Below are 27,680 nucleotides of genomic sequence, written 5' to 3'. Positions count from 1 at the left end.
TTTAGTGATAATGCATTTATTGATAATGAATTCAGTTTACGTCACACAATTGTCAAATAGAATGTTGGTATTATACGATAATTAGGCACTAACAAAATTATGCACTTATGTTGTATCGCATGATTTACCACTGCCGTGCCATGACAAAACACTGTATCTAAATGATCTTTTTTTACATAAAAATGGAACCGACTTCAAAGACGTATTTCAGTTATTTTTGATTTTAACGCGAAATACTTTTCGAATCGATAAATCGATTTTCATGAAAATGAAATGGGATCAATCTGAAAGTATACTCTTCCAAACAAAAAAAGAATTACCAAAATTGGTTAATAAAGGACGAAGGTAACAAACATTAAAAAAACATAATCGTCCAATTAAAAACCTCCGTCTTTTTTTGAAATCGGTTGAAAATAAAAACGTAATTTTCGAAAGATTGCAGTACTTCGTTTTTAGACTAAATAGAACCAGTAAGCCCTCATTCCCGCGAGAGTTTTTTTAACAGACGTTAAAAAAGCATTCAAATATAGTATGAAGTTAAATGAAGGTCTATTTCCAACGCTCAAAATTGTAAATGCAACACTGCTCGAAAAAAAGCGTCGTGTTTTAAAAACGCTGTCGTGTGAACATATACTTGGGAATGTATTTGAACGTTTTTTTAACGTCCGCTAAAAAACTCTCGTGCGAATGAGGCCTAAAGATATAGTTTACATTATTAATGTATTTCTCAGTATTTTTAAGTCCTTATATAGATTTTAATTCCAGTGTTTAAACAACTCATTTATAAGTGTTACCACAACATTACCTTAAGATGCAGTATAATGTCATAGCAGATTACTGTTTCTTCAGACTTTTTGTAATGAATTTATTATATCACGTTGTCTTTTTGCCGACCGACAAGAATCCGGACGTGTTCGAGAAGTATTTGGCGTTAGCTTCATTAATTCGCGTCTCGGCGGCTTGGGGATTCACAATTTCAAGACCCTGTAACAAAAATATATGTTAATAACTCGTCTTGGTTGCCTTCTTAAGGCTTCTGGAGTCGGTTTAGACCAGTAACAGCGGACCACAATGGAGCATCATGACTGAGTACAGAAAAAGTCCAGTCAGTCGGAAAGAATAACACGAAGAACCCTTCTATTTGGCTTCGCCGTAGTCAAATAAATTTCCTTCTATTTTCAAATCTCAAGTCTATGGGCCTATCAAGGTCGCTACATAAAAAACCCAGACCACTGAATGCAAGAATCTGAAAATTACTGAACGAATTTTTATGCCGTTTTCATCGATCGCAGGAGTGATATAATGAGGAAGCTTTAAGTTGTACATGCGCGATGTACGACTGCGTCACAGAGGTTATTTACACCAAGCAAGCAATAAATACTAGATCTACTGAGAGTCAAGATTGTGTTTATTTTAGGACACTCATGTTCAGTTGACTCAAGTCATTCCATTGTGGGTGACTTTAATGATGATTGTAGCCGCAGTCACGAGAAAGAAGTACACGACATTAGCGATAAAATTGCAAACCCGATACAATTTGATAGCAATACGCGAAGCCGCGCTCAGCGCCCGCCATTTCTGGCTATTATCGTCCATATCTGTGATTGCTAGACGCGGTGTTTCAGCTCCGTCATACACAGGTAGATAAGTAAGGCAATGACGTTTCATTTGTTCGTAAAAGTCGTAAGAGTGCCATTCGTTGGACGGTGCGGGCGCATGATTGGGCGTTGCGAGTATATCTAATAACGATGATTCTGCCTTGACTCGAGTTATTTGTAACCTACATTGTCTTATAAACACGCGACGTCTTTGAAACAATGATGACAAAATGCATAAGTTCAAATAACTCGTATTTTATGATTTAACTGCGCTTTTTTGAAATACTGTTTTCCATAAATCCCGCGGGAACAATGGATTATCCTATAAAAGAAGACTATGTATTAATCCAGCGTGATAGCCCAGTGGTTATAACAACTGCCTCCGATTCCAGAGGATGTGGGTTCGAATCCGGTTGGGGCATGCACCTCCAACTTTTCAGTTGTGAGCATTTTAAGAAATTAAATTTCACGTGTCTCGTGTTCGGTGAAGGAAAAACATCGTGAGAAAACCTGCATACCAGAGAATTTTCTTAATTCTCTTCGTGTGTGAAATCTGCCAATCCGCATTGGGCCAGCGTGGTGGACTATTGACCTAACCCCTCTCATTCTGAGAGGAGACTCGAGCTCAGCAGTGAGCCGTATATGGGTTGATAACGACATAATCGTAATAAATCAACTATTTATTATAAGGTTGATAAGCAATAAATGACATAAATTTAGTAAATACCTTGTTTTTATTAATTTACGGTTCTTAATTATAATGCTTATTAAACTAAACATAGATGGTAAGCGTTCTACTGTCAGCTTCTAGATATAAATTCAGCATTTATAAAATCAATTAAAACATAATTAACTCAACAAACATTAATTTTAATAGCCTTTAACATGTAAATTGGTGATTTACATATTTTGATAAATCTCACTTAGGTAAAGTCAACAAATCGGGGAAATCTGGCAAATTACATAAAACGATAACCAATCGTTTTAAATCATTAATAAATTCAAAATGATTATGATACATGAATAATCTAATAAAATAATAACAACAAAGCAAGATTATTTCAAGATTTATTGTTATATAATATAAAAAGAGAAGAAAAAACTATTTTTGCCAATGCACGTTGTAGAGTCAACATCTGAGAATGCTCCGGTTTCGGGGTGAAACGTATGTAGAGAGTATTTTGTCGGACCTGGGTGACGTTGTCGGCTTTTCACGGATGATAGCAAAATAAATAAATTTTTATATATTCATGATGAACTTCCGCAAAGTAACGCCTGTTTCTATCCTATAATATTTAAAGACAAAACGTGTTTTTTTTGCTAAAGAAAGATTTTTCTGCTTCATCGTTTAAGCGATCAATCAATCAATGAAACTTTGTGTGAAAATTGTTTAACCCTAAACAATTTTACACAAAGTATCATTGATTTAACTCATACTAATCTAATAACGAGCGAGTTACGATAGAATGTGGTATAGTTGGAACTGGTAGAAAGAAATTGATAGGGTGACATTCATATCCACATGTGCGGGAGTGTACAAAAAAGCAATGTGGAGGCGGACAAGACAACAGATCACTCGACGTATTAAACATTAAACATAATAAATAAAAAAGCGATTATAAAAGAGAGAGTAATCACACTATCACATCATCACACTAATATAACGTTTGTGTGTGTGTAAGTGTGTAAGGATGTTTGTTCCTCTTTTACGATGCGGCTACTCAAGCGATTTAACTGAAATTTGGAATGGAAATAGGTTTTACTCTGGATTAACACATAGGCTACTTTTCATCCCGGAAAAATCCATGAATTCGATCCATCCCGCGGGATTTGTGAAAAACTGAATTCCACGCGGACGAAGTCGCGGGCGTCCGCTAGTTACAGATAAAAATTGAATTAATCATACATATACAAAGTAGATTGGATTATAGATTAGTAAGAAGATAATGTAAATTCATAGTCAAATTAGCTTAATTCAAGCAATCTAATTAGCTAATGTTATGCTCGGTTCAGAAGGCAAAGCTTAATCTTCCCAATTATCCTGGTTTTAAAACAGAAAAATCAGTTTAAACTCCAATATCTACTTCATATACAGCATGTAAACGAGTATGATAAGAGAGAGATAAATAAAACTCTAACTTAAAAAAAAACATACATACAGCCGAACGTAGAACCTCCTCCTATTTGGAAGTCGGTTAAAAACTAAGCATAATTTTACATTTCATTTAGAGTTTATATTTATTCACTTGCATAAATAAGAGACAACAATAGGTATTCTACGTAACACAACAAAGGGATTATACGTCAATAGACATTGTGAACATTAAAATTTGAAATTCAGATGTATGAAACATTTGTCTTTATTCACGCATGGTCATAAACACTAGTAAGAACCGCATAATATCCCGAGGCGGCGCAAGCGCATAATCTAAGCTGATTGCCATCTACCTAACGGTGATAGGTACCTACTCTAGCAACTAGCTAGAGCACCTATGACATTGGCGCAAATATTTGTCCAAAGCTTTGGACAACAAATTCCACAAATAACTTCGTGAAATAAAATAGGGGTAAGATTTTGCCACGACTGTGTAACTTAAAATCTTCAAAAAAATTTATGTAAAATGCGACATATAAAAGAAGAAGAACAAGATGCTGGTGCTGGAGAAGAATGCTTGCTATATCCTGGTCACAGTTTCGAACCAACGTCTCAACTCAATCGTTCAAGAACTATGCATCAAACAACGTCTTACTTCCGTCCATCGTCCAAAGTCATAATATTCTCACTTTCTTTGGACATACGAATTTACGACGAGACGGCACGTCAATAAAAATACTTGTAGTGCAGGAAAAGGTCGAAAGCACAAGACCGCGATGCAGGTCACCAATGTGCTGGACTGACACTGACATTGACAATTCAAAACCGCCTCTGAATTGTTTACTCCACGTTACGAATGTACTAGAAGAGCTAGACGGATCATAAAGCTTGCCACCACCCCTAAAACGACGACCACGATCACTGTGTCAAGAGTGTAGCGACGAAAAATAAATAAAAATGGCTATTATTAACAATTTTAGGCAAAGCAAAAAAATTAACTAAAATAAATAAAGCCACATTTCTGAAAAATATGAGCTAAACTTGAGATATTCCACTATTTTAACGATTTGTGTACTATGATACTGGATTTACAAGATATTTAATATGCACTGTACACACTGAACATAATTTACAGGTGTCCAATGATGTAACCAATTAGTTGGCCAATGCATGGCCATATGCATTAAAAGCGACCATCGAACGTAATCCTGTTGCACTCAAAGATTCCGGGATTCCGTGCAAAGTGGCTATGGTCGCGAGCGTACGCGGTAATGGCGCCCAGTTCTCTTAGGTCGTTAGCACTTAAGAATAGTGCCTTTAGCTGAATAATACTATTGGAAACCGCAGGTATGAGGAACTGAGAACTAATAGTATTATAAAGGATATACAGGTAGCAACAAAGGTGAAAACTAGACTTGTTGCAACCTACCATTGTTAGACATGCATAACGGCTGTGATAAGATTATATTATTGTATAAGATACAACAAGAATGTCGTCATTGGAACAGCTATTTTTGAGTAAGCTTTATTTTAGTTTTAGCTTAATTTTAATGTTAACGAAACCCTCATTAAACTCACCAAGACAAAGTCTTTTGACAAATTGACAGAATTCAACGTCTCATTCAAGCATTTCTCTCAACCATTCCTACTCAATACTCATGCACCTAGAATGTCTAATGTATATTGAGTTTACTTGCTTCTACAAGTTCTGTGTAATCTAGATAACAGACACGTCCTAAGTGCAGGCAGACGAAAATATAGTGTATTAAAATTTCGCTACCCACGCCAACATCCAATAAACAAATTCCCTCAGCACGAGTTCTTGTTGTTTAGTTTCTAATTAATAGTACAAACTGTAACAAAAATATAACTAAGGTAGATAAATGTCTGAATCCTCTGTTTAACAAGAGCAAAGACAAAAGATGTCACATTATCAAAAAAAACTAAATCATTCAATAATACCCCATGGATATAAATAACTTAAAACAGACTAAGCCACTTAGAGGGGAAATGCTAATTTTTGTTTAAATACATACGACTACATTCACAATTAGCTATCTTTTTTTGACTCATCGGAGAACTGAGAGACGGCTCTCCCAATAGTAGTACCATAAACCAAATGATGAATACGTAATCAATTAAAAAAGAAAAAAATACTGTTGGGCTACGAAAATTCATCTCAAAATAGCAAAAAACACAATGGCAGAAAAAAACTTCAAGACGAGAAGCTTTAGATGCTATTTTTCAAACTATTTAAAATATCGAAACGCCCAAAAACACCACAGTTTTCGAGAACTGCAAACTCGAACTAGGCTAGACTACAGCTGGCTACTTTACGCGTTGCGGTTCATTGAGCAGATCACAGCGCTGCGCGGCGTGTGGGCTTATTTTGGTTTTTGCTCTAAGCGTTTCTTAGTAGAAACTTTTCTTTATTGCAGAGTATTACGTTTTAGATTCATATATAAATCAATAAACGTGGGTGTGACAAATGAATGGAAATCAACGTCAAGTTACACATTTGGTTTTGTTTAAAGATATCAATTGTTTTAATTAAGTTAACCGTATACAAACACTTTCTATCGTAAATTGTTAATTAGTAAAGTTCAATCGCAACTTCTAATCATGTTTTTCAAATAATTCAAACCATTAAGAGAATCAAATTACATTAGGAATGTCTGTAAACTTTAAAGAGAACACTATTTTATAAGATTGACCTTTGATTGATAAACCGTTACTAAACTTCGTAGACAAATTTTAAGTATTTAAAGTAAGCAACCGAATTAAATATGGCAGATGCAATTAGTGGAATTAGGTAAATTCTCATTACTGTCTTTCTTCTAATGGTGTTTTAAAGGGCTCATAAACAAACCCCTCAAATCTAATAATCAAAATCAAAAATCATTTATTTCAAGTAGGCTCAGTTTAATAGCACTTTTGACACGTCAGTTGACTATTTGAAAAGGTTCTACCACCGGTTCGGAAGGCAGGTTCTGCCTCAAAGGATTACAGTCAACAGACACATAGCATTTTCCCCCATTAAACCGATATAAACAAACTTTTCGGTACACAACATAGATAATACAAATCTTAGATCAATAGCAACAGAACCGCACGACTGTTGTAAATGTAATGAACAATTTCAAGGCATCAAGCTTATTAGAACAAGTAGAAAGTGCAGATCCAAAGATTTCATAGTTACAAGGTTCGGTATCACATTACATTTTCTATCAACAATGGAACTAAAGTACATTTGCATTTTGCATACAGCCCAATAACATCTAACGACTACATCTAATAGAATGTCAGCCGTTTAACCAGCAAAGGGCGTCATTTCCATAACATAAATACCAACAGCGAAAACTAAATGGTGAAAGTCCTAACCAGATCGTCTGTAATATAGATACATAAACACTTATCTTAGTATATTTCCTATTTGGTTAAGTTATAACCCTTTATCCAATTCCTTTGTACATTCTTTGTATTACATTTTATTATATTTTTGCAAGTCTTTGTAAATTAAAATCGTTTAATGATTACAATCGAAATTTATATTAAAATCTATGGATTGCTATTCAGACTATAATGGAAATAGCTAAAAAATCCTAAAATTAGTCTTTTTTAGGTTTCGGGTGAGCGTATTTATCTTTTCTATTCATATGGGAGTTACGATACCAGCTTGGTATAGCCATAATGCGTAGAGAGGAAAGTCATATTACTAGAAAAATGTTGAATGTGCAAGTGGAAGGTCATAAGAGGAGAGGAAGGCCAAAGAAGAGATGGTTGGATTGTGTGAAAGAGGACATGTGTGTAAAATCAGTGGATGATGAGTTGACGAGTAATTGAGACGAATGGAAAAGATTGACATTTTTCTTAAGTGGGATAAGGGTAAGGAGATGATGATGATGGGAGTTACGATACCAAAGTCATTGACATAGATACACTAACACCTTCAATATACAAGGAATAGTTATAACACCCCTTGTTTCGTAGGGGGTTAACAGAAATAGAGATACCGAGCCGCCGAATGCCGGATTTCTACTTTCTCAATGAACTTGAAATATTACATTCGCTCCAGAAGTACGCGTAAGATGGTATTAACGATACGACCCATCCACATTGAAGAAAGCATCGTTACGACTATATCTTACGGTCTATAAATTTTCATTTCAGTAACGTGGCTGTCTGAGAGAGTGATTCATTTGTACGCTCAAGTGTTTAAAACATGAACTGATTATATTTACTTTATTGAGTACGAAAGTTCCTATCAAAGCCTCCTTTGGACTTTCTGGTATACATAAAGGATAAAAAAATGTTTGTTAGTTTAGGCATGCTAATCTCTTGAACTCCCAGTCAGATTGTAAAAATTCTTTCTGCATATACTCGTAATATCGATAATATCGATCGATCGAGGTCGATATCGATTGACATATGGGCGAGGATGCGGGTCGAAATATTACTTTAAAAGGGGGAGGAGGAAGGTGGAGAAGGGTTTATCGTGGGGAAACTTTGTATGAAAGTCTATTTCTTTATTTCTATGAAATTTGTTTACGAATCTAAAAAGATTAATGTTATTTCCATATATTTATTATAGCCGCAAGTGGCTTAGCCGTTTGCATCGCACACATTTTCATTGCAGCGTAACGTATTATGAAAAAACTGGCCAAGCGCAAGCCAGGCTTTCGCGACAAGGGTTCTAGACACAATCACTACAACATTACTGATTTTTATAAAATATGAAAAGTCTCTCGAATGAAAAGTTCGATTGATTGACGGACAACCTTATTTACTTTTGACATTTGTTTTGGTCCCTTTATTACATCGACATAGGTTGCGATTATACAGTTATCGACATGTTTTGTGATGTAAAAAAGCCTGCTGTTTTCGAATGTTTTCCAAAAATACAACATTAATGGTAGTATCTTTCAAGATTGACTTAGGCAGACTTAGATGATTAATTTTTCACTGCTCTAATGCACTACAGATCTGTGGATTTAATAACTTCAACTTGATAAATATACTTGCAAAAAGGGTATTTTGTCCACCATTACGACTGAAAGTCTCCACAAACAGACTGACAACAGAGTGATACTATCGTAAATGGGTTCCATTTTCCTTTTGATGAACGGAACCCTAAAGATGACTATTCTCTTTGGAAGCCCAGTGAGAAATTATGAACACCTTGACCCCTCTGGAAGTGGCTTGTTTCTAAATATGGATTGTTACGGAGTTCAACGTATTATTATAATTACTTATACTGTAATAATATTATAACGCATTGTGTCAAGAACGCGCGCGCATTAATTACTACGAGCTCTCGCTCTCGCTCTCGCGCCTTTCATAATTTTATTCAAAATTTTAAACAAATTAACTAACATGTAAAATGTAGATGTATAGTCAAATTTTTATATCTCTTTGCAAGGCGCGCTGTCTTTGTATCTTAGTCATTAAACTTTCCCCAAGAAAGAAAAAGTGCATTTTAATAATCCCGCTCATAGAGCAATTAATATCAATTAAATAAGCTATATTGTATAAATTCAAGAGCAATTTCGTAGTGTTTACAACTAACAGTTAATTAAATTTAATGAACACATGAAAGTCTGCCCTTCTCGTTTCGAAAATATTGGTCAAGTACTTTTATAATGTATTTTTTTTATAGTGATAGTTGACGGAACAAGCAAAAGGTTAACCTGATTTTGAAAATCATCGCTCACCTCATGTCTGTAATTATATCGGTTACCGAAACGCAGCAATGCTGTTTGGCAGCAGGCAGCATGGCCATGCATGTTGCCAAGCAACAAAAAAAGTTTTAAAAGATAGCAATCTGTTGAAGACCATGTTACTTTGTATCTCATAAAATACTAAATGTACCACAAGATTTCCTTGAAGTAAAGCCTATATAGTCCATATGTTATATGGGCTATTTAACCTAGCCTTCCTCATTAAATGGACTAACCTAGTTTTTGAGGTTAGTGCGTTCAACCAAACCAACTCTTCTGCTTTATAAAGTACGAAAGTATAAAGATACGTTAATCTAACTTTACTAATAGGTATCAAAGTTTTTATTAAACGTGTACGTATAGAAAAGTCGTATTATAGTGTCAATGATTACGTAAATGACAAAATTGCTTGGAAATGAAATGTATTACATGACAGGCTACTTTTATATCCATTGTTAAATGGTGATAAACTAAAAAAAGATAACCCTGGCTGAGTTTGTTGTGGGCTCTTCTCGGACCAAGGAGCGTTTGGAACCCTCGTAACTTTAATTTTAAGTTTTGGAATAATTATTATCACCTTTATCTTAAGTTTAATATTATTACCTGACTGATTTCGAAAGAGCTTATAAACTAAGCCTATTTTGATATAAATGAATTTTGACTTTGACTTTGACTTTGACTTTATCTAAAGCTTTTTGAAATAGGTATTCCATAATAGTATTGTCACTTTTTTATTCACATTTGGAATATCTTTGGCATAAAACTAATTCCAGCGAATAAATGAAAAAAGAAACTCGGTGGATGCAGGTGGCTCAGTATCGTGATGTTTGGAAGTCCCTACAAAAGGCCTATGTCCTGCAGTGGACGTCCATCGGCTGATATGATGATGATGATGATGATGAAAACTAATTTGTAACTCAACAAAAATCAAGCAATATCAAGTCGTGTAAGTAATAACTATATTGATGGATGATTCGTTTGATAGTCCTTCGTGTCAGATTTTCTAGACACACAGACGGTTTTTGTGCGCGTGCCTATGAAAATTACAATGTCGTGTTTACACAAGAAACACTTTACTCGTACATAAGACGGTGTCATAATTGATCAATCGCAATTGTTCACAAAAAGAAAAATTGCCGCGACAAGAACTCGCGTATCATTTGTGTAAAACACTCGTATATGCATGTTGAGAATGCATGAGATAATGCAAATTCCATTATGGAGTTCTGACGACAATGGGATTAGCTAGACGACTACACCGGCACAGTTTCTAACGATAGTTGATGGGTTTATGTCAGGGGTCGGCAACCTGTGGTTGTTTTGATCTAAACAACACTTACGTTCCACTTAGTTCCATACGCAAAATTTTATTAATATTTATTATCAAAATCTTTAAAAATAAATAGCCTCAACTCATCCAATGTAGTTAAGTGAAGCCTAAGTTTGTTTTACTAGTAATTAATATACAAAATAAGGCAACGAAAACTTTAACATCGCTTTTTTACAAATTTACAAAAAATTACAAACGAGATTTTTTTTATTCTTTACAAGTTAGCCCTTGACCACAATCTCACCTGATGGTAAGTGCAATGCCGTCTAAGATGGAAGCGGGCTAACTTGTTAGGAGAAGGATGAAAATCCACACCCTTTTCGGTTTCTACACGGCAACGTACCGGAACGCTAAATCGCTAGGCGGTACGCATTTTTTCCGGTAGAGTGGTAACTAGCCACGGCCGAAGCCACCCAAAGCTCCCACCAGCCAAAATTTTATTAAGTTTTTAGTACCGTTTCTCTCTGAAAAGGTTGCCTATCCCTGGATTATGCAATGCATTTTTAACACTACACATCATTGATATCTAGTTACGGTTCATGAGTCAGTAATTAACTGTATATACGCAATTTATAATCCCCTTAACACTGGCCGCGTCTTTCTCACGAACAGTATAAACTTTTTATTTGTTTGGTAATTAGCACTTGAAATTTCTAAACTTATGCATTATTAAAGAAAACGTTGCTTCATAGTTTATATATTTGCATATTAACATACGAATGAGGTTTATTATCTTCTTCATTTTCATGTACCGAACCTTTTATGGGAGACTGTCGGAGACCCGCAATAGGTTTGTCTGCTTTAGGGCCAACGTTCACCTGACGAACGACGAATTCGCCTTTGGTTTTGTCGAATATCGGCATATACTAATTATGCTCTCGTCGCCTCTCGGTTATTAATTGTTCGTATTAATGTTTTTTTTTTATTTTGACGCCAGCAATATTTGTTTGCACTCCCTGCAAATTTTGTGCATATAACTTTTGAGAGCAATGTACGTTTATTGTAAAGAGTATTATATTCTGTTTATTAATTTCTTAAATAAAGAATAAATATCATAAGATAATAATATTAATTGCTTATTACTTCACCGCGCGCACGGCGCTTCGTCGGACGAACGCGTAACACTCAAATTCAGTAATTTTTTTTTTCGTCTATACTCGTGGTTCGAAAAGCCGATGGACGTTAGGGATCCAAGTTGAGCACGAGTCTCCACTCTAAATTCTAAACATTTAGTAATCCATTTAGCTAGGAGCACGATTTTGTGTTGAAAATTCCTTGCGGATTGACTGATTTGATTTTTATCATACAAATGCTAAGAACTAAGAATTTCATCCCTACAATTAGCATTTATATACAAAAATTAGTACAAATTTGTCTATATTTTGATACACGGATGACACAAACCAAATCCAAAGATCAATCAGACGGTGGGCCGATGATATCACTCAGATAGCCGGGAACAAATGGATGAAATCTGGCAAAGACTGGGAAGAAGATATATTTAAAAAGAAGATAGTAACAAATATTACTAACATAATTTATTTTTTTTATTATTATTATGACACAATCAGAAATACGGACACACGGTAAACTTCTGATCACTGTAATCGATAAATCAGCTTTTCCATAAACCTAACTTCTCCTCCCTTAAGTACTTATGTCTACTGCCGAGAAAACAATACCTGAAAGTTAGAGTTTATCGGCAGACTATGCAGGGCAAACGTTTCACGTTGTATCCACATCCACTAATGGACTGAGAGCCTGCTATGGTCAGATATGCCTCATTTTATGGCGGAATAAGGAAATGGCTCATTTTGGACTCAACACGTTACAAAAAAAAATACGAAAAATCCTTTTTTAATCCGACTTTATAACAAATCAGAATCACCAAATATAAATAGAGTTGTTGTTGTTTTTGAAATGTGTGTAATTAGTTTAAATCGTGCATTTTATAATGTGTACTTGCTCATATCTTGATTATGCAACCGTCAAACAACAAGAAATATAACCAGTCTTATAGAACTGATATTATTATTTAATAAATGATGCTAATTTGGACATTGTAACGGTTCATTCATCAAATCTGAGCCCACATTATGTGAAAAATGGTCTTTCTTCTTTGTCAGCCTATGAAAGTAAGCAGGTCTCAAGGGTCCAGTCCCTCAACCCTCCATTTTTGTAGCGATTTTTTATAAAAACACCGTTAAAGATTTTTCAAAAGTAATTATTCCTCATGATATCCTGTACATAATATCTGCTACCTTCCAAAGCATACCACAAACCATACCACATACCATTACATACCATACCACAGTCTAAGCTCCATAATTAGGCTAGTTGACACTTTTTTTAAAGCTCTCTTAAATATTTCATTATTAGATCGTAAAAAATATTATTAAGATTTTTGTCACTTAAATACTTCCAAGTTTGAATTTTAAATTATACTTTTGATTAAACTTCTTTAATTTATCTGTGCAAAGTTCAAGCACATTTTGTTTACTAGTTTTCGCCTTTCAGTTTCTTTATTATTTATTTTTCTTTATATATATTACATTTATACCTATGTATAACTTACTCTATTGGCATACTTAACTATGGTAGGAGCATGACCTGACAAACTTTCAGCTTACATAAAATGAGGTAAGTCTAGCTGTCGCAAGCTCTCGTTCTATAAACGATGCTATCGAATGGCTTTATTATGGTATCGTGCCCATTCTCTGCTCGAGTTTGTGATTACGGGAATACAGTGATTTTAATCGGCATTAATTTCACCCGAGGTCGTAAGGGCTTATAAAATTTATAACCATTCACTTTTACAAGTCAACCTTTGCTTTGATTTATCTAATAAGGATAGGTAATCTTTAATGTTAAACTTGTGTAATTTTAGATATATTATACTGAACAACCACTAGCAAATGCCAATGATTTCGTCGATGTGGAATCCATCTATAAAAGCAGAATATCCCCATCAGGAATTGAAACAGTTGAGCAGTAATGCCACTGGGTTGCGGTGTTCCATTTCGTTAGAAATTCCCGTTTACGTTTACGCGATCATCACAGTATAAAATCATTGAAAACTATCACTAGACACTCACTAGTAATGTTTTATCTTAAAGGATTTATGCAGCTTTTTTAAACAAAAGTTCTTCCAACAATCATTGTCATATTTCAACCAATTTTCACAGAACCTTAACAAAATTTAAATCTAAAGCTTCCTTATGAATCACTTCATAAATTGGTGAAAACTTACTTTCAGTAGTTTTGAAGTTCATCGCGGACGCACAGACGCGACGGAGGACTGTTTTATGTGTATATCGTAATAGAAGCCGAAGTTTAAAAGGGTTAGATAATTTTAATCATAATATTTTATTGTTAAGATACCTATTGTTTTTACCGACGTCCATTCAACGCGTATATTTCCTCCTCAAAGCTGGTTTCACTTTATTTTAAATGGCATTAGATCTTGGAATGAGAAGATATACAAAATAACTCTTTCAAATGATGTAGAGAAGGTATACAGGAGTTAAACCTTAAAACTATGTGGAGAATATTTACGTACGGGTACGGGTCTCCTCTGAAAATGAGAGGGAATAGTCCACCATGCTGGTCCAATGCGACTTGATTGGCAGACTTCACACACATAGAGAATAATATTTTAAAGGTATGCAAGTTTCCTCATGATGTTTTTTTATTCACCGTTTGACATACGTGCTATTTATTGTTTTTTTGCACATAACTGAAAAGTTGTAGGTGCCCTGGATTTGACTCTCCACCTTACGAATCGAAGACAGAGATCATATCACAGGAATATCAAGGCTCGGTAGTAATTCAATGTTACTGTTATCATCAGTTGTAAATTATAATACTGTATGATTTTTTAAAAAGAGCAACTGTTGAGTTTCTTGCCAGTTTCTTCTCAGCAGAACCTGCCTTCCGAACCGGTGGTAGAATCTTTACAAATAGTCAACTGACGTGTCAAAAGTGCTTGTAAAGTGAGCCTACTTGAAATAAATGATTTTTGATTTTGATTTTTTACTAACCTGCAGAGGCGTGAAGGCGACCGAGGAGGCGGTACCCGAGACCTGTCTCCGTATGCTGGTGGCGCCGCCGTACTGCTGGTTCTGCTTCTGCAGGTTCTTCTGCAGCGTCTTGCTGATGCGCACTTTGGTCTTCTCGTCTATCTGAGGCAACCGCACGCGACCAGTCCTCGACTTGCCGATAGTGCCGCGCGTGTAGCCCAAGTCTTCTTGGTAAGCGTCGTCTTCAATCTGTTTGAACGAAAAAATTTTTTATATACAGTTTTAACAGAATCGGTTTAGTTTTTTTTTATTAGAAAATCAAATTGCTAGAATTCTTATTTTTCAGATAATTTTAATAATATTGACGTCCGCGTGGAGCAGTGGGTAGTGACCCTGCTTTCTGCATCCACGGCCGTGGGTTCGATTCCCACAACTGGAAAATATTTGTGTGATGAGCATGAGTGTTTTCCAGTGTCTGTGTGTATTTATACATTATATAAGTATATATTTATATGTAGTATATAATTGTATATTAATACCCATAACACAAGCTACTCTGTATGCTTACTTTGGGGCTAGATAGTGATGTGTATTGTTTAAGTATATTTATATTTATTATTTAATATGCTTTGGGCCTCATAAGAAAACTCAGAGTCACATAGCGGGCGATGGAACGAACTAACTATGCTAGGAGTATCTTTGTGTGATCGAATCAGAAATGAGGAGATCCGAAGAAATAAAAGTCACCGACATAGCTCAACGTGTCGCGAAGCTGAAGTGGCAAAGGGCGGGGCACATAGTTCGAAGAGCCGATGGCCGTTGGGGTCCCAAGGTGCTGGAAAGGCGACCCCCCGCCAGGTGGAATGACGACATCAAGCGAGTCGCAGGTATTCGCTGGATGCAGGTGGCTCAGTATCGTGATGTTTGGAAGTCCCTACAAAAGGCCTATGTCCTGCAGTGGACGTCCATCGGCTGACATGATGATGATGATGATGATGAAATATATGAGCATAATTTCATCAACATCGATTTAGCCGCTAAGCTAAAAATAGGTAACGAACTAAACAAGAAACAACCCACTTTCACGTTTTTATAAGTGTGATTATTAAAAAACAAAAAGGTAATCAAAAAACTTGGTAGATAAAATTTTGAGATTTGTTAATATTATTTTTATTGCTGAAATGTCGTAAAAATGTTCTCCTTTTCGTTCCGACTCTAATTAACTTATAAAACGTAATTGTTTTAATTAACACACAAAAGTAAGATCCTGAAATTATACGTTAAAGATAAAAAAAAGCAGAATAACTGTCATCGACGTCATTTTAAAATAATTATTTCAATGTAATATTATATCAGAATAATGTAATCATAATAAAAACGTACATAATATTATATGTATTAGTAAATAATATAATCTTCGCAAGTTCTCTCGTCAGGGGTTGCCTGGTAGAGATTACTTATAGTAATAAGGCCGCCTTTGCATGCTAAGTTTAATTTATGTTTTTAATGTTTCAATTTATAATTGTATTTTTGTGTGCAATAAAGTATTTCTTCTTCTTCTTCTTCTTAATATAAGTGCCTTTAATTTCCAAACTTTTCTTTCTTTTCTAATAAAAATAAAGAAACTCCACCTTCAAATATAACCAACTATCCCGTTCGCCTTCAATGAATCGTAAACAATGTGTATGCGGAGTGGACAAAAGACCAGCGATCTGGGATCGACTCCATGACCTTTCATGGCCCCTTCACCGCTGAGCTATTGAGGCCTCAGACTAATTACATAAGGACTATAGCTTGGCAAGTTCAAGAGCAATGACTGCGCGAGTAGGAAGTCGGGCGCGCGGAGCGGAGGGAAGGACTGCGCGGGTATGAAGTCGTGCGCGCGGGGCATCGGTCCCCCTTTCCCGGCTCCCGCGGACCTAATTTGCCAAGCTATAGTATCGCGCTCAAATTCACGAACAAAATTGCCTGTATTTTTTTTCAGGAAAACGAGCTTAGATTAAGTATATATTATATCTTATACGTACTAAATAATTAGAAGTTGTTGACCCTTTTTTACACCATTGAACTACACAAAAAGGTATTTTTACGAAGCTTTTTAGCCGACGTACACGATTCCAACTAAGAAACATCGATTCTATAGAGACAGTTTCTATGATCGCATTAGATCGTTGATCCCTAGACGTTACTTTGACAGAAAAGTAACGTCTAGGGCGGAAGGTCCTTATGCAATTAGTCTGAAATAGAGGCTTCACCTATAGATGCAATAAATAACCCTTCTCACGATTAGAAAATACTTGATCACGATTGTTTAAGTTAAGATAATTAAGTTTCAAACACCTTTCTCAGCTAACAATAATTTTGTTATAATCAAATGTCAGCCAAAAGATAATTAATCAAATAACTTCAATTGTCTCTATCCAAACATGTAATTTACTTGTTAAGGAATAATAAAGACAAATAAGATTAATAATTATTACGAAAATATACTTATAATTATAATAAGTTGAAGTTAATATTTTTGGTAGGTACGCAATATGAGATTAATATATATATATAATGTATAATATAAATAAAATAAACTAGAAATAGCTCCACTACGGGTGTTTTTATGCTTTTATAAAGACATTGTTTAAAAAAATTAGTAACTGATATAATCCGTAAATACCGTAAATCATAATCATTAAAAAAACAAGGGTTGAGTTTACTGTCACATCTTCTCAAAAGAATCTGGTTTATGATCCGTTAGCAATTAAAACAGTCAGTCTTTACATTTTCACCCGCGTAGTTCCCGTTTGCGTGTCATGACACTCACAAATAACGTGGCTTTCTAGTGGTAAAAGAATTTTCAAAATCGGATCAGTAGGGATCTACTTATAATAATATAGTAATCTCTGGATAGAGATTACCCCCTTACCACGAACTTTTTATATTATTAGTATGGATGTATGTCTATTGGAAATTAACGAATTCGACAATTTTAGGAAAAAGATATGGCACCAAGAATAAGTGAAATTTAAGTTGGAATTTAAATTCAAATTACTTTACACTCAAATAAATACCATTTAGCCTGACAATGTGATCTAAAGTTGCAAGTGAAACGAGATAGTATCTACGTTGTATTCTCCTCATTAGTTTAGCTTTAAAGTGTTTAAATCCTCACGGAGTTTAAAGCCGCATTTGAATGCAGGTGCTAATTCGATTTGCACCTGTCGTGTTCTCAAACGACAGACATATTTTCTAAACGTCCATGTTGTATGAATGCAGATGGCGCTTCGGATAACGAGGCCATACGTCCGTGCTTCACCAGTTAGAGTTCCGGTCTATTTGAACGCGGCAAAAAAATCCACTATTTGAAATTCTGCTCATCTGCAAACTTCTGCGGCTCGCGGAGCGTAACGTAAGGCCGGGGTTACAACAGTGGGACTATACAGTACCGACTAACCGCATGTTACGTAAGTGAATATATTAGTATAAAAGAGATAATTAATTAAGATAAATAATAAATTAAAATGAAAATAATTATAAAATATTTTACTCGTCTCGATTACGTAAAAGGAGAAAAAATATTTATTTCGTAAAGAAAATTGTATAATAAATACGTATATTGTGTTAGTAAAATAAAATAAGGACACATCATTATATAAAAAGCAGACAAACGTAAGTTCCGCCCGACAAGGGTTTGCATGTAAAACGCGTTAAAGAATTGTGACGCGCAATTCTTACAATACGCTCGAACAATAATTGACGTAAAGAAATGCTCTTTAAATTACGAGTATCTTTGGACAAATTAAAAATTGGGCAATACCCAACTGCTATCTTGACTTGGAAACTACGATAAACGCTCAGTTCTAACTGAGCTTTCAAGATTATTGCAGTGTGAATATATCAAAAATTACCTTTCACTTTAGGTTAAGATTATTTTACGTTAGAAAAACGACTTATAACAAGAAATCTTATATGATGCCAATCAGTTAACTATTTCATTAAAGTTGTATATAGATATTCGTTTCCAATCAGTTAATGTAAGTTTGATATTTTGTAATACTGTGTACCTAATTACAAATATCAAGAAACATTAACAATATCTGCTGCGTTCATTGCGCTAATGTAAACCCCGCTTATAATGTATGAGGAATCCGCGAATATCGGTAATTATTACAGTAATGTGTACAAATATTTGCATGTTACTGGTTTGTTACAGCAAAGCGTATAACTCTGTATCGTGTCTGCGATAGTTGGATCGATTTAATTATTTATGTGATTCCGTCTACGTGAACACGCTATGTATGGTAGCTTGGTGTAGAAATGTGGGTTATGTTTAGCTAATAATAGTTATTACACACTATAGTATCTACTACTGGATCTATACGTACTATAATATCAGATTAGAAATAAAGGAGGAAGGAGGAGTAACAGGATATAGATGTATGTATAATTTATTAAATTTTCATTTACATTCGTCTGCCTGACTGCCTGTTTATTCGCGCTAATCCATACTAATATTATAAATGCGACAGTAAGTCTCTCTATAAGTCCATTTGTTACTTTTTAACCGACTTCCAAAAAGGAGGAGGTTCTACGTTCGGCTGTATGTATGTTTTTTTTTTTTTTTTTTTTATGTATGTCCAGCAATAATTCCGTCATTTGTGGACCGATTTTGAAAATTATTTTTTTGTTGTGAAGGGTTTGATTCCAGGGTGGTCCCATTTTTTTCATGTCAGGATCTGATGATGGCATCCTGGAGAAATTGAGGGGAACTTTTGAAAATCGTAGAGACGGCTAGTGCGTTTGTTAGTGTTTCCATGAGGTATTTTAAACCACTACAATTTTATGAAGGTCTGGAGTTGGTCTGATGATGGAGCCGATACACAGACGATGGAACTCGTCAACGATTTACAGCAGGTACCTTTTGTTTGGGCTTAATTTATTTGTATTGATGAGAACTTTCCACCTAGATGGGTTGTGACTGTATTAATGGTCTGATGATGAAGACGAAGGACAGTGAAGAGAACTCCTCGACGGTTCACAGTAGCTACCTTGTGTTTGGACATGATCAATTTGTATTGATGAGAACTTTCCACCTAGATGGGTTGTGACTGTATTAGGGGTCTGGTGAAGAAAACGAAGGATAGTTAAGGGAACTCCTCGACGGTTCACAGTAGCTTTTGTATTGATGAGAACTTTCCACCTGGATAGTTATGACTGTATTAGAGGTCTGGTGATGAAGATGAAGGAGAGTTAAGGGAACTCCTCGACGGTTCACAGTAGCTACCTTGTGTTTGGACTTGATAAATTTTATATTGATGAGAACTTTCCACCCATATGGATTGTGACTGCATAGGGGGTCTGGTGATGAAGACGGAGGACAGTCAGTTCACACTCAGTAGGTGTGCTAATACTAAAAATTAAAAAATAAAAATTTTAATAAAAAAAATTCAACCGACTTCCAACTCAAAAATTAACCTAAACTAAAAAGCAAAAAATAACATCTTACCTATGTGCTACCTTCTGATCAGTTTAAAGGCGGTGCCAATCCAGTGTCATGTTTTAATTAAAGCTGTTTCTGAAAGAACCACAGAAATTGTGTAATTTAAACGGCTTGAATTAAAACATCACTGGCTTGGCACCGCCTTCAAACTGATCAGAAGGTAGCACATAGGTAAGATGTTATTTTTTGCTTTTTAGTTTAGGTTAATTTTTGAGTTGGAAGTCGGTTGAATTTTTTTTATTAAAATTTTTTTAACATCTAATCCGCTGAACCGATTTGAATGAAGAGACAAATTGGACATTGGAAGGGGAGGAATCAAAACTCCAAATTTGTAAGTTAATTATATGGATGTGACAGTATCAATCAATCTATTAACGACATTACTGGTCAGGTTTACCCAAACCCTGAAAATATATATTTTTATAAATGCTAATTACGTACACAATATAAACCGACGATCCAATTTGTGCTTAAAAGGATTTACAGCAATCCTAGTTGTCTGTGTTTTACGAAGCTACGATGAAACTTTTAATGGTGGCAAGTCTTACGTCCAAACACAAAACCATTACTTTTTTATGTCTAAGGCGAAGCAGTAAAATGAATAAAACAAAACAAAGTCGCCAATGGTTAATACAGATCGGAGAATGTACTGCACACATAAAACTAAGTATACTGGGGCCCAGGATTTATTTAATTTTTGGCATAAGCACTATGAAGTTCTATATTTTTTTTAAAAGTTAAAATAACAGCAATAGTCATGGCGCTCCATCATCTTGCGGCTCTGCACGGCTATTCTCTAACGATGTTTTGTGTAATTCGCAAGTGCGAGTTTCGAATTCACCGCTATCTTTCCCATTCTATAGTATCGTGTTAAACATAGAGAGATAGGGGTGAATTCGAACCCCCACTTGCGAGCTATAAAAATATCGTTACAGAATAGCCTAGCTGCTCGAAGTCTAGCAAAAATAATAACAACAGTAGTGCACGCTACACTCACGTCGGCGAAGTTGAGCCGGTTGGCGTTCTTGAGGAACTCCCTCATGGCGCAGAGTTCCCTCATCTTGCGACGCTGTTCGATGTCTAGCAATAATAATAACAACAGTAGTGCACGCTACACTCACATCGGCGAAGTTGAGCCGGTTGGCATTCTTGCGAACTCCGTCATGGCGAGGCGCTCCCTCATCTTGCGGCGCTGCTCGATGACTACTAATAATAATAACAGCAGAAGTGCACGCTACACTCACGTCGGCGAAGTTGAGCCGGTTGGCGTTCTTGCGGAACTCCGTCACAGCGTAGCGCTCGTTCATCTTGCGGCGCTGCTCGATGTCTAGCAATAATAATAACAACAGTAGTGCACGCTACACTCACATCGGCGAAGTTGAGCCGGTTGGCATTCTTGCGAACTCCGTCATGGCGAGGCGCTCCCTCATCTTGCGGCGCTGCTCGATGACTACTAATAATAATAACAGCAGAAGTGCACGCTACACTCACGTCGGCGAAGTTGAGCCGGTTGGCGTTCTTGCGGAACTCCGTCACAGCGTAGCGCTCGTTCATCTTGCGGCGCTGCTCGATGTCTAGCAATAATAATAACAACAGTAGTGCACGCTACACTCACATCGGCGAAGTTGAGCCGGTTGGCATTCTTGCGAACTCCGTCATGGCGAGGCGCTCCCTCATCTTGCGGCGCTGCTCGATGTCTAGCAATAATAATAACAACAGTAGTGCACGCTACACTCACATCGGCGAAGTTGAGCCGGTTGGCATTCTTGCGAACTCCGTCATGGCGAGGCGCTCCCTCATCTTGCGGCGCTGCTCGATGACTACTAATAATAATAACAGCAGAAGTGCACGCTACACTCACGTCGGCGAAGTTGAGCCGGTTGGCGTTCTTGCGGAACTCCGTCACAGCGTAGCGCTCGTTCATCTTGCGGCGCTGCTCGATGTCTAGCAATAATAATAACAACAGTAGTGCACGCTACACTCACATCGGCGAAGTTGAGCCGGTTGGCATTCTTGCGAACTCCGTCATGGCGAGGCGCTCCCTCATCTTGCGGCGCTGCTCGATGACTACTAATAATAATAACAGCAGAAGTGCACGCTACACTCACATCGGCGAAGTTGAGCCGGTTGGCGTTCTTGCGGAACTCCGTTATGGCGGAGCGCTCCCTCAGCTTGCGACTCTGCTCGATGTCTAGCAAAAATAATAACAGCAGTAGTGCACGCTACACTCACGTCAGCGAAGTTGAGCCGGTTGGCGTTCTTGCGGAACTCCGTCACAGCGTAGCGCTCGTTCATCTTGCGGCGCTGCTCGATGTCTAGCAATAATAATAACAACAGTAGTGCACGCTACACTCACATCGGCGAAGTTGAGCCGGTTGGCATTCTTGCGAACTCCGTCATGGCGAGGCGCTCCCTCATCTTGCGGCGCTGCTCGATGACTACTAATAATAATAACAGCAGAAGTGCACGCTACACTCACATCGGCGAAGTTGAGCCGGTTGGCGTTCTTGCGGAACTCCGTTATGGCGGAGCGCTCCCTCAGCTTGCGACTCTGCTCGATGTCTAGCAAAAATAATAACAGCAGTAGTGCACGCTACACTCACGTCAGCGAAGTTGAGCCGGTTGGCGTTCTTGCGGAACTCGGTCATGGCGTAGCGCTCCTTCATCTTGCGCACGCGTTTGCCGCCGCGCTTCTTGCGACTCTGCTCGATAGGCTTCGGCAGGGGTTTCACGAACTTCACGGGCGGTGGTTCCTAGGTGAGAAATTAAAAAAAAAATATTTTTTTACTTTCATCATCAACAGCAGTCTATTTTGAATGGCCAATTGAAAAGCACTGGCATTTTGGTTTCAGGAAAAAAGATTTGGAGTTTAGAAAAACCAGTGCCTCATGCTGGTTACCAGATTAAATTTCACTCGATAGAACTCGATAGTGTGAGCTTTGAATTCCTGTCTATCGCTCTCTATCTATAGTACTGTGTTCTACAGAGAGAGATAGAGACAAAACCAAACATCATTACAATCTACAGTTGTTAATAAGTGAAGTGAAGCTGAGTGAAGGGAAATCATTAGTGTTACACTCGGACTTCCGGGCACTGGGCTACTACTTGGAAGCAAGTAGCAAGTACCCAGAAGTAAAATGGAGTGCCAAGTAGCAGCCAATAGCATCTCGATAATTCAAAGCTCAACTCTGCTCAACCCTGGGTCATGTCCTAAGTCCGCAGAAAGATCCATGCCATCAAGTCGAGTTTTAAAACAGAAAAGAGGTTGTAGTTAAGATACCTGTAGTTTGTCAAGTTTCTTTTCAATATTCTCTCTGAGTTGTCTTCCGATGGCCCCGTCTGTGCTCTCATGGCACGCGTCCACTCTCGCGGCTAGAGTCAATTTGGTTGACACCAGTTTTGCCGCTTTATATCGTAGCTCCTGTGGAAGGAAGTGCTTTATAATCTACTTGTTACAGATATAGTGTTGCCTGGCGTCCATATAAAATGTACTCCTATATCCTCAATCCTCAATAATGTAGGGTGGCCTTTCTACCCAAATGTCCGGCCAAACTGGCTGGTCTGTCCGGCTATTAGGTTTGGCGACCTGGCAACCCTATGTATGTATAATAAAGAGATAAAAAGCAACAGATAAATGAAATTTTTTGAATTAAAGAGTTATCCCTTCTCCTAAAGAATGAAGACTTGGCGCTATACTAAAACACATTTATAACATCCAAGCTAATTAATTTTAGACAAAAGATTAACAATTTGAATGGATTTTTACACTCACTGGAGTAGCATCCTGGACAATCTGGGAGAAGTATATAAAGCCAGTGTGAGGCAGCGACGCGGCCTGAGAGAATCCCGACAAAGTCCGCTTCTGCTGCCCCAGTGGCAGCACATTGCAGGCCGGCATTTTTGACAACTTGGACAACCCACCTGCTACACCCAGGATCTTCGCTGCTGTTGATGCACCTAGTTATGAAAGAAAAAATCTAAATATCCATCATCATCATTTTGTATGATCATCATAGCATCATAGCAATCCCTACAAAAATTCCATGTCCAATACAGCTATACTAAAAACAAACTGTGAAATGTTTATGAAAAAACAAACTGAAAATGAGGGTATATATTGCTAGTTATTTTACACTTAATAATAATTTTGATTATTAAGAAGTGTAAAATTTAATTTATAATTTAATTTTAATTAAATTAGGTATGAAATTACATGTGTTTCCTACCTTTATATTTAATTTGGTAATTGATAAACATTCCATGTAAGTTTGGCTTCTAGTGACTTCAAAACATAAAAAAGCAGACCTGAACCTGATTATTATATTAAAATCTAAATAATATTTGTTGATAGTCTTTAAGTCTAACTGTATATTTTCAAAATGAGCTCTTACCAACAATAGCAGTTATATTTGGTGCAATAAATGTCATTCTGCTCTCTACATATTCATAAATTTTTGATTTAAAATTGTTCAACTCTGTTGCCATATCGCACCCCTCAAAAATCTCACTCAATTCATAGTCAGATAGCAATTTCCTGCAAGAAATACACTCGTATTACACCATTCATTTTGAAAATCTTTTTCACACAACAATTCAGAGAAATAAAATTGCGGCAACTCAAAAACATAAGATCATCATCACCTCCTCGGCGGCCTCCGTGGCGCAGTGGTATGCGTGAAGGATTTAATGACGGAGGTCCTGGGTTCCATTCCCAGCTAGGCCGATTAAGGTTTTCTTAATTGGTCGAGGTCTGGCTTTGGCCGTGGCTAGTTACCACCCTACCGACAAAGACGTACCGCCAAGCGATTTACTGTTCCAGTACAATGTCGTGTAGAAACCGGAAAAAGTGTGGATTTTCATCCTCCTCCTAACAAGTTAGCCCGCTTCCATCTTAGATTGCATCATCACTTACCATCAGGTGAGATTGTAGTCAAGGGCTAACTTGTATAGAAAAAAAAAACCATCATTAACAGCTGATGGACGTCCACAGCACAAGTCTGGCTCACATATGGGTGATTTTTATTTACAATTTTTTATTTTAGTACTAACTTAACTTATCAGATCTACCAATTAAAAAAGTATACCTAATCATGTAATCTTCATGATACATACCCCTGAGTTGTGGATGCAGTGACTGATACAATCATAATAGTAGCTTGTGTCAAAAAGCTCTGCAGTGTCTCATTATTCTTAGCTCTGTCCAAATCATTCCCAAGCTCTTTTACAGTGCGGATGTACTCCAATGGGGTTATGATCAATGACTCCAGTTCAGGGAACCGCTTCTGATATTTATCCCGAACAAATCTGTGGATAATAGCTGGAAAATGAAATTTGTTGTTTAAAGTTAACCTACATTTAGTAGGTCAAGGATTACCTAATTCATAAAAATGTATATACTCCAGTAGTCAGTAACTGTTTTAAAGACATCACATAAAAAAGAGAAAAATCAGTGTTGATATTATTATTACAAACTATATTATTTCGTAGGTTGGTTTGGTATTCAGGAATATTTATCATTGAAACTATAGGTTTATGATAACTGAAATAAGAAACATAAGTTTGCGTCTTAATATCCTCTAAATATCTAGAAAATACTGCATCAATGGTGGTCCCATATTATGTTGTGGACTCTTGTGGATCATTATTCATTTTCATATTCAATGTTTTTGATAGAAATTAGATAGAAAAGTTGTCAACCGCTGATTATCAGCAAAGTTAATGTTGACATCGCCAGCCAAGATATGTGGAATATTATTACCATTTGTATCAAGTATTTTTGACCCTTCTTCAGTGTACTCCAGTAAAGTGCGATGAATAAAATGCTCTACCTCGTCCAATTTTGGATTCGGAGAAATGTAAATTGCTACCATAACTATTTGTAGGCCATTTCTAAGTTTGCATAAGCACACACAAAAATCTCCAACAACTGAGCGCCTAACATTAACATAGCTAACGTGTGCAATATTTATTTCAATATTCGGAGTCATAATATTAGTAATATCATTTTCATTTTGGTAAATAGCTACCCCACCTTTTGAAACAGTATCTCGTTTGAACTGAACAATACAATTAAAATTAGGTATTTCAATCGGATTATAATGTGTCATGCTAGTTTCGGTAAGAAGTAACACATTGGTTTGTCTCGTAACTGAATCTTGTAAATTGTATTTGTTGCCCGTCGGAGTGGGGAGCGTAAGGTTTTTTCGTTACGGAATTTCTGGATTCGGTCCCCGCGATCAAGGCCCGCGATACAAGCTATGCTAAAGCTTAAAAATTTAAGTAAATCTATAGTAAAATTTAAAAAAAATAGTAAAAGTTTAATAAATAATGCACCTATTTCGCCATCAATCTCAACGGCTATGTTGTTTGCCTCCACAATGAGCTGATATTCAGGGTCAGACTCCATCAAACCAGTCACCTCAATTTTTTTCCTGTCATTGCCAACATTTTGCTCAATTGATGTCATAACCTGAAATTATAATGAAATAAAACATAACTGTAGTACTTAATATTATTTTGCATTTATAGACAGAATTACAAATTATTTAAAACATTTCAACTTTTCAGGATTTTATGAACTGACAATGCTAACAACTCTGGTATAGTAACATACCAGGATACATTACAAATAAAAGTCCTAGGTTTATAGGATGATGATTCAATGTTTAATATCCACATGATTTTCAGCTTCTCTAAATACTTTGTCTACATTCTACATTTTAAAATACAATACATAGAATAATTGATCTTTTTATTTGTTATTAGTTATTAGTTATGGTAAGCTATTATATGAAAATTAAAAATACCCTTTGCAAGCGATCCGAATGCCTTAATTTAGCCAATTCTCTAATAGAGATGTTTTTTATTTCTTCCTCGTTTGGAACAACCGGGAAAGGCACAGCGAATTCATGATCAGTTGATGTTTTATTCTCAACTATAGCTTCAAGTTCCCCATCGTCATTTTCTTCCAAGTCGGCCAATAATTCATCAGCTAGAGACATTATTTATCGCTTTATAGTTTTGTTTAGATGCGATTTGCGAAAACAATTTAGTAATGGTTTTTTTTTATCAATGACTCAAACAAAAATTAAATTATTAAATTGTAAACTTCACTATTTAATACCACAGATCACTTTAAACTAGAAAAATATTGAATAGCAGGATTTAATGATAAAAATAATCGATAATCGAGATAAATAAAATATCTGGACACCGGGCCTAATTGTCTAACGGAGTTCATTGATCGTAAAGTTCATACGATCGGCTACGATCAACGATCAATCGTAACTTTACATTGGTATTGTCTAATTTAGTTCATTATATGAAGACCGGATGGTGAACGATGAACTGAAATCATTCATGAAGATTGCGTATTGTTTATGCAAAACGATAGTGAAACTATCGTTAATAATATTATCAAATTTAAGTCA

The 27,680-nt window shown here is 36.3% G+C and overlaps 1 protein-coding gene across 1 annotated transcript; it reads right to left on the bottom strand.

The window, feature by feature from the left end:
* On the bottom strand, positions 1 to 27,680 carry LOC112055825 (U4/U6 small nuclear ribonucleoprotein Prp31). Its single transcript, XM_052881599.1, has 9 exons — positions 27,057 to 27,680; positions 26,584 to 26,719; positions 25,363 to 25,567; positions 24,642 to 24,784; positions 24,023 to 24,207; positions 23,531 to 23,671; positions 22,854 to 23,003; positions 14,781 to 15,008; positions 1 to 984 (listed from the first exon to the last, which is right to left on the bottom strand). The coding sequence occupies exons 1-9, from the start codon at positions 27,249 to 27,251 to the stop codon at positions 874 to 876; spliced, it is 1,494 nt and encodes a 497-aa protein (XP_052737559.1). The 5' UTR covers positions 27,252 to 27,680; the 3' UTR covers positions 1 to 873.

Source organism: Bicyclus anynana, chromosome 5 (assembly GCF_947172395.1).
Source record: "Bicyclus anynana chromosome 5, ilBicAnyn1.1, whole genome shotgun sequence".
NCBI lineage: Eukaryota > Metazoa > Arthropoda > Insecta > Lepidoptera > Nymphalidae > Bicyclus > Bicyclus anynana.
This window is presented reverse-complemented; position numbering and strand designations above follow the sequence as displayed.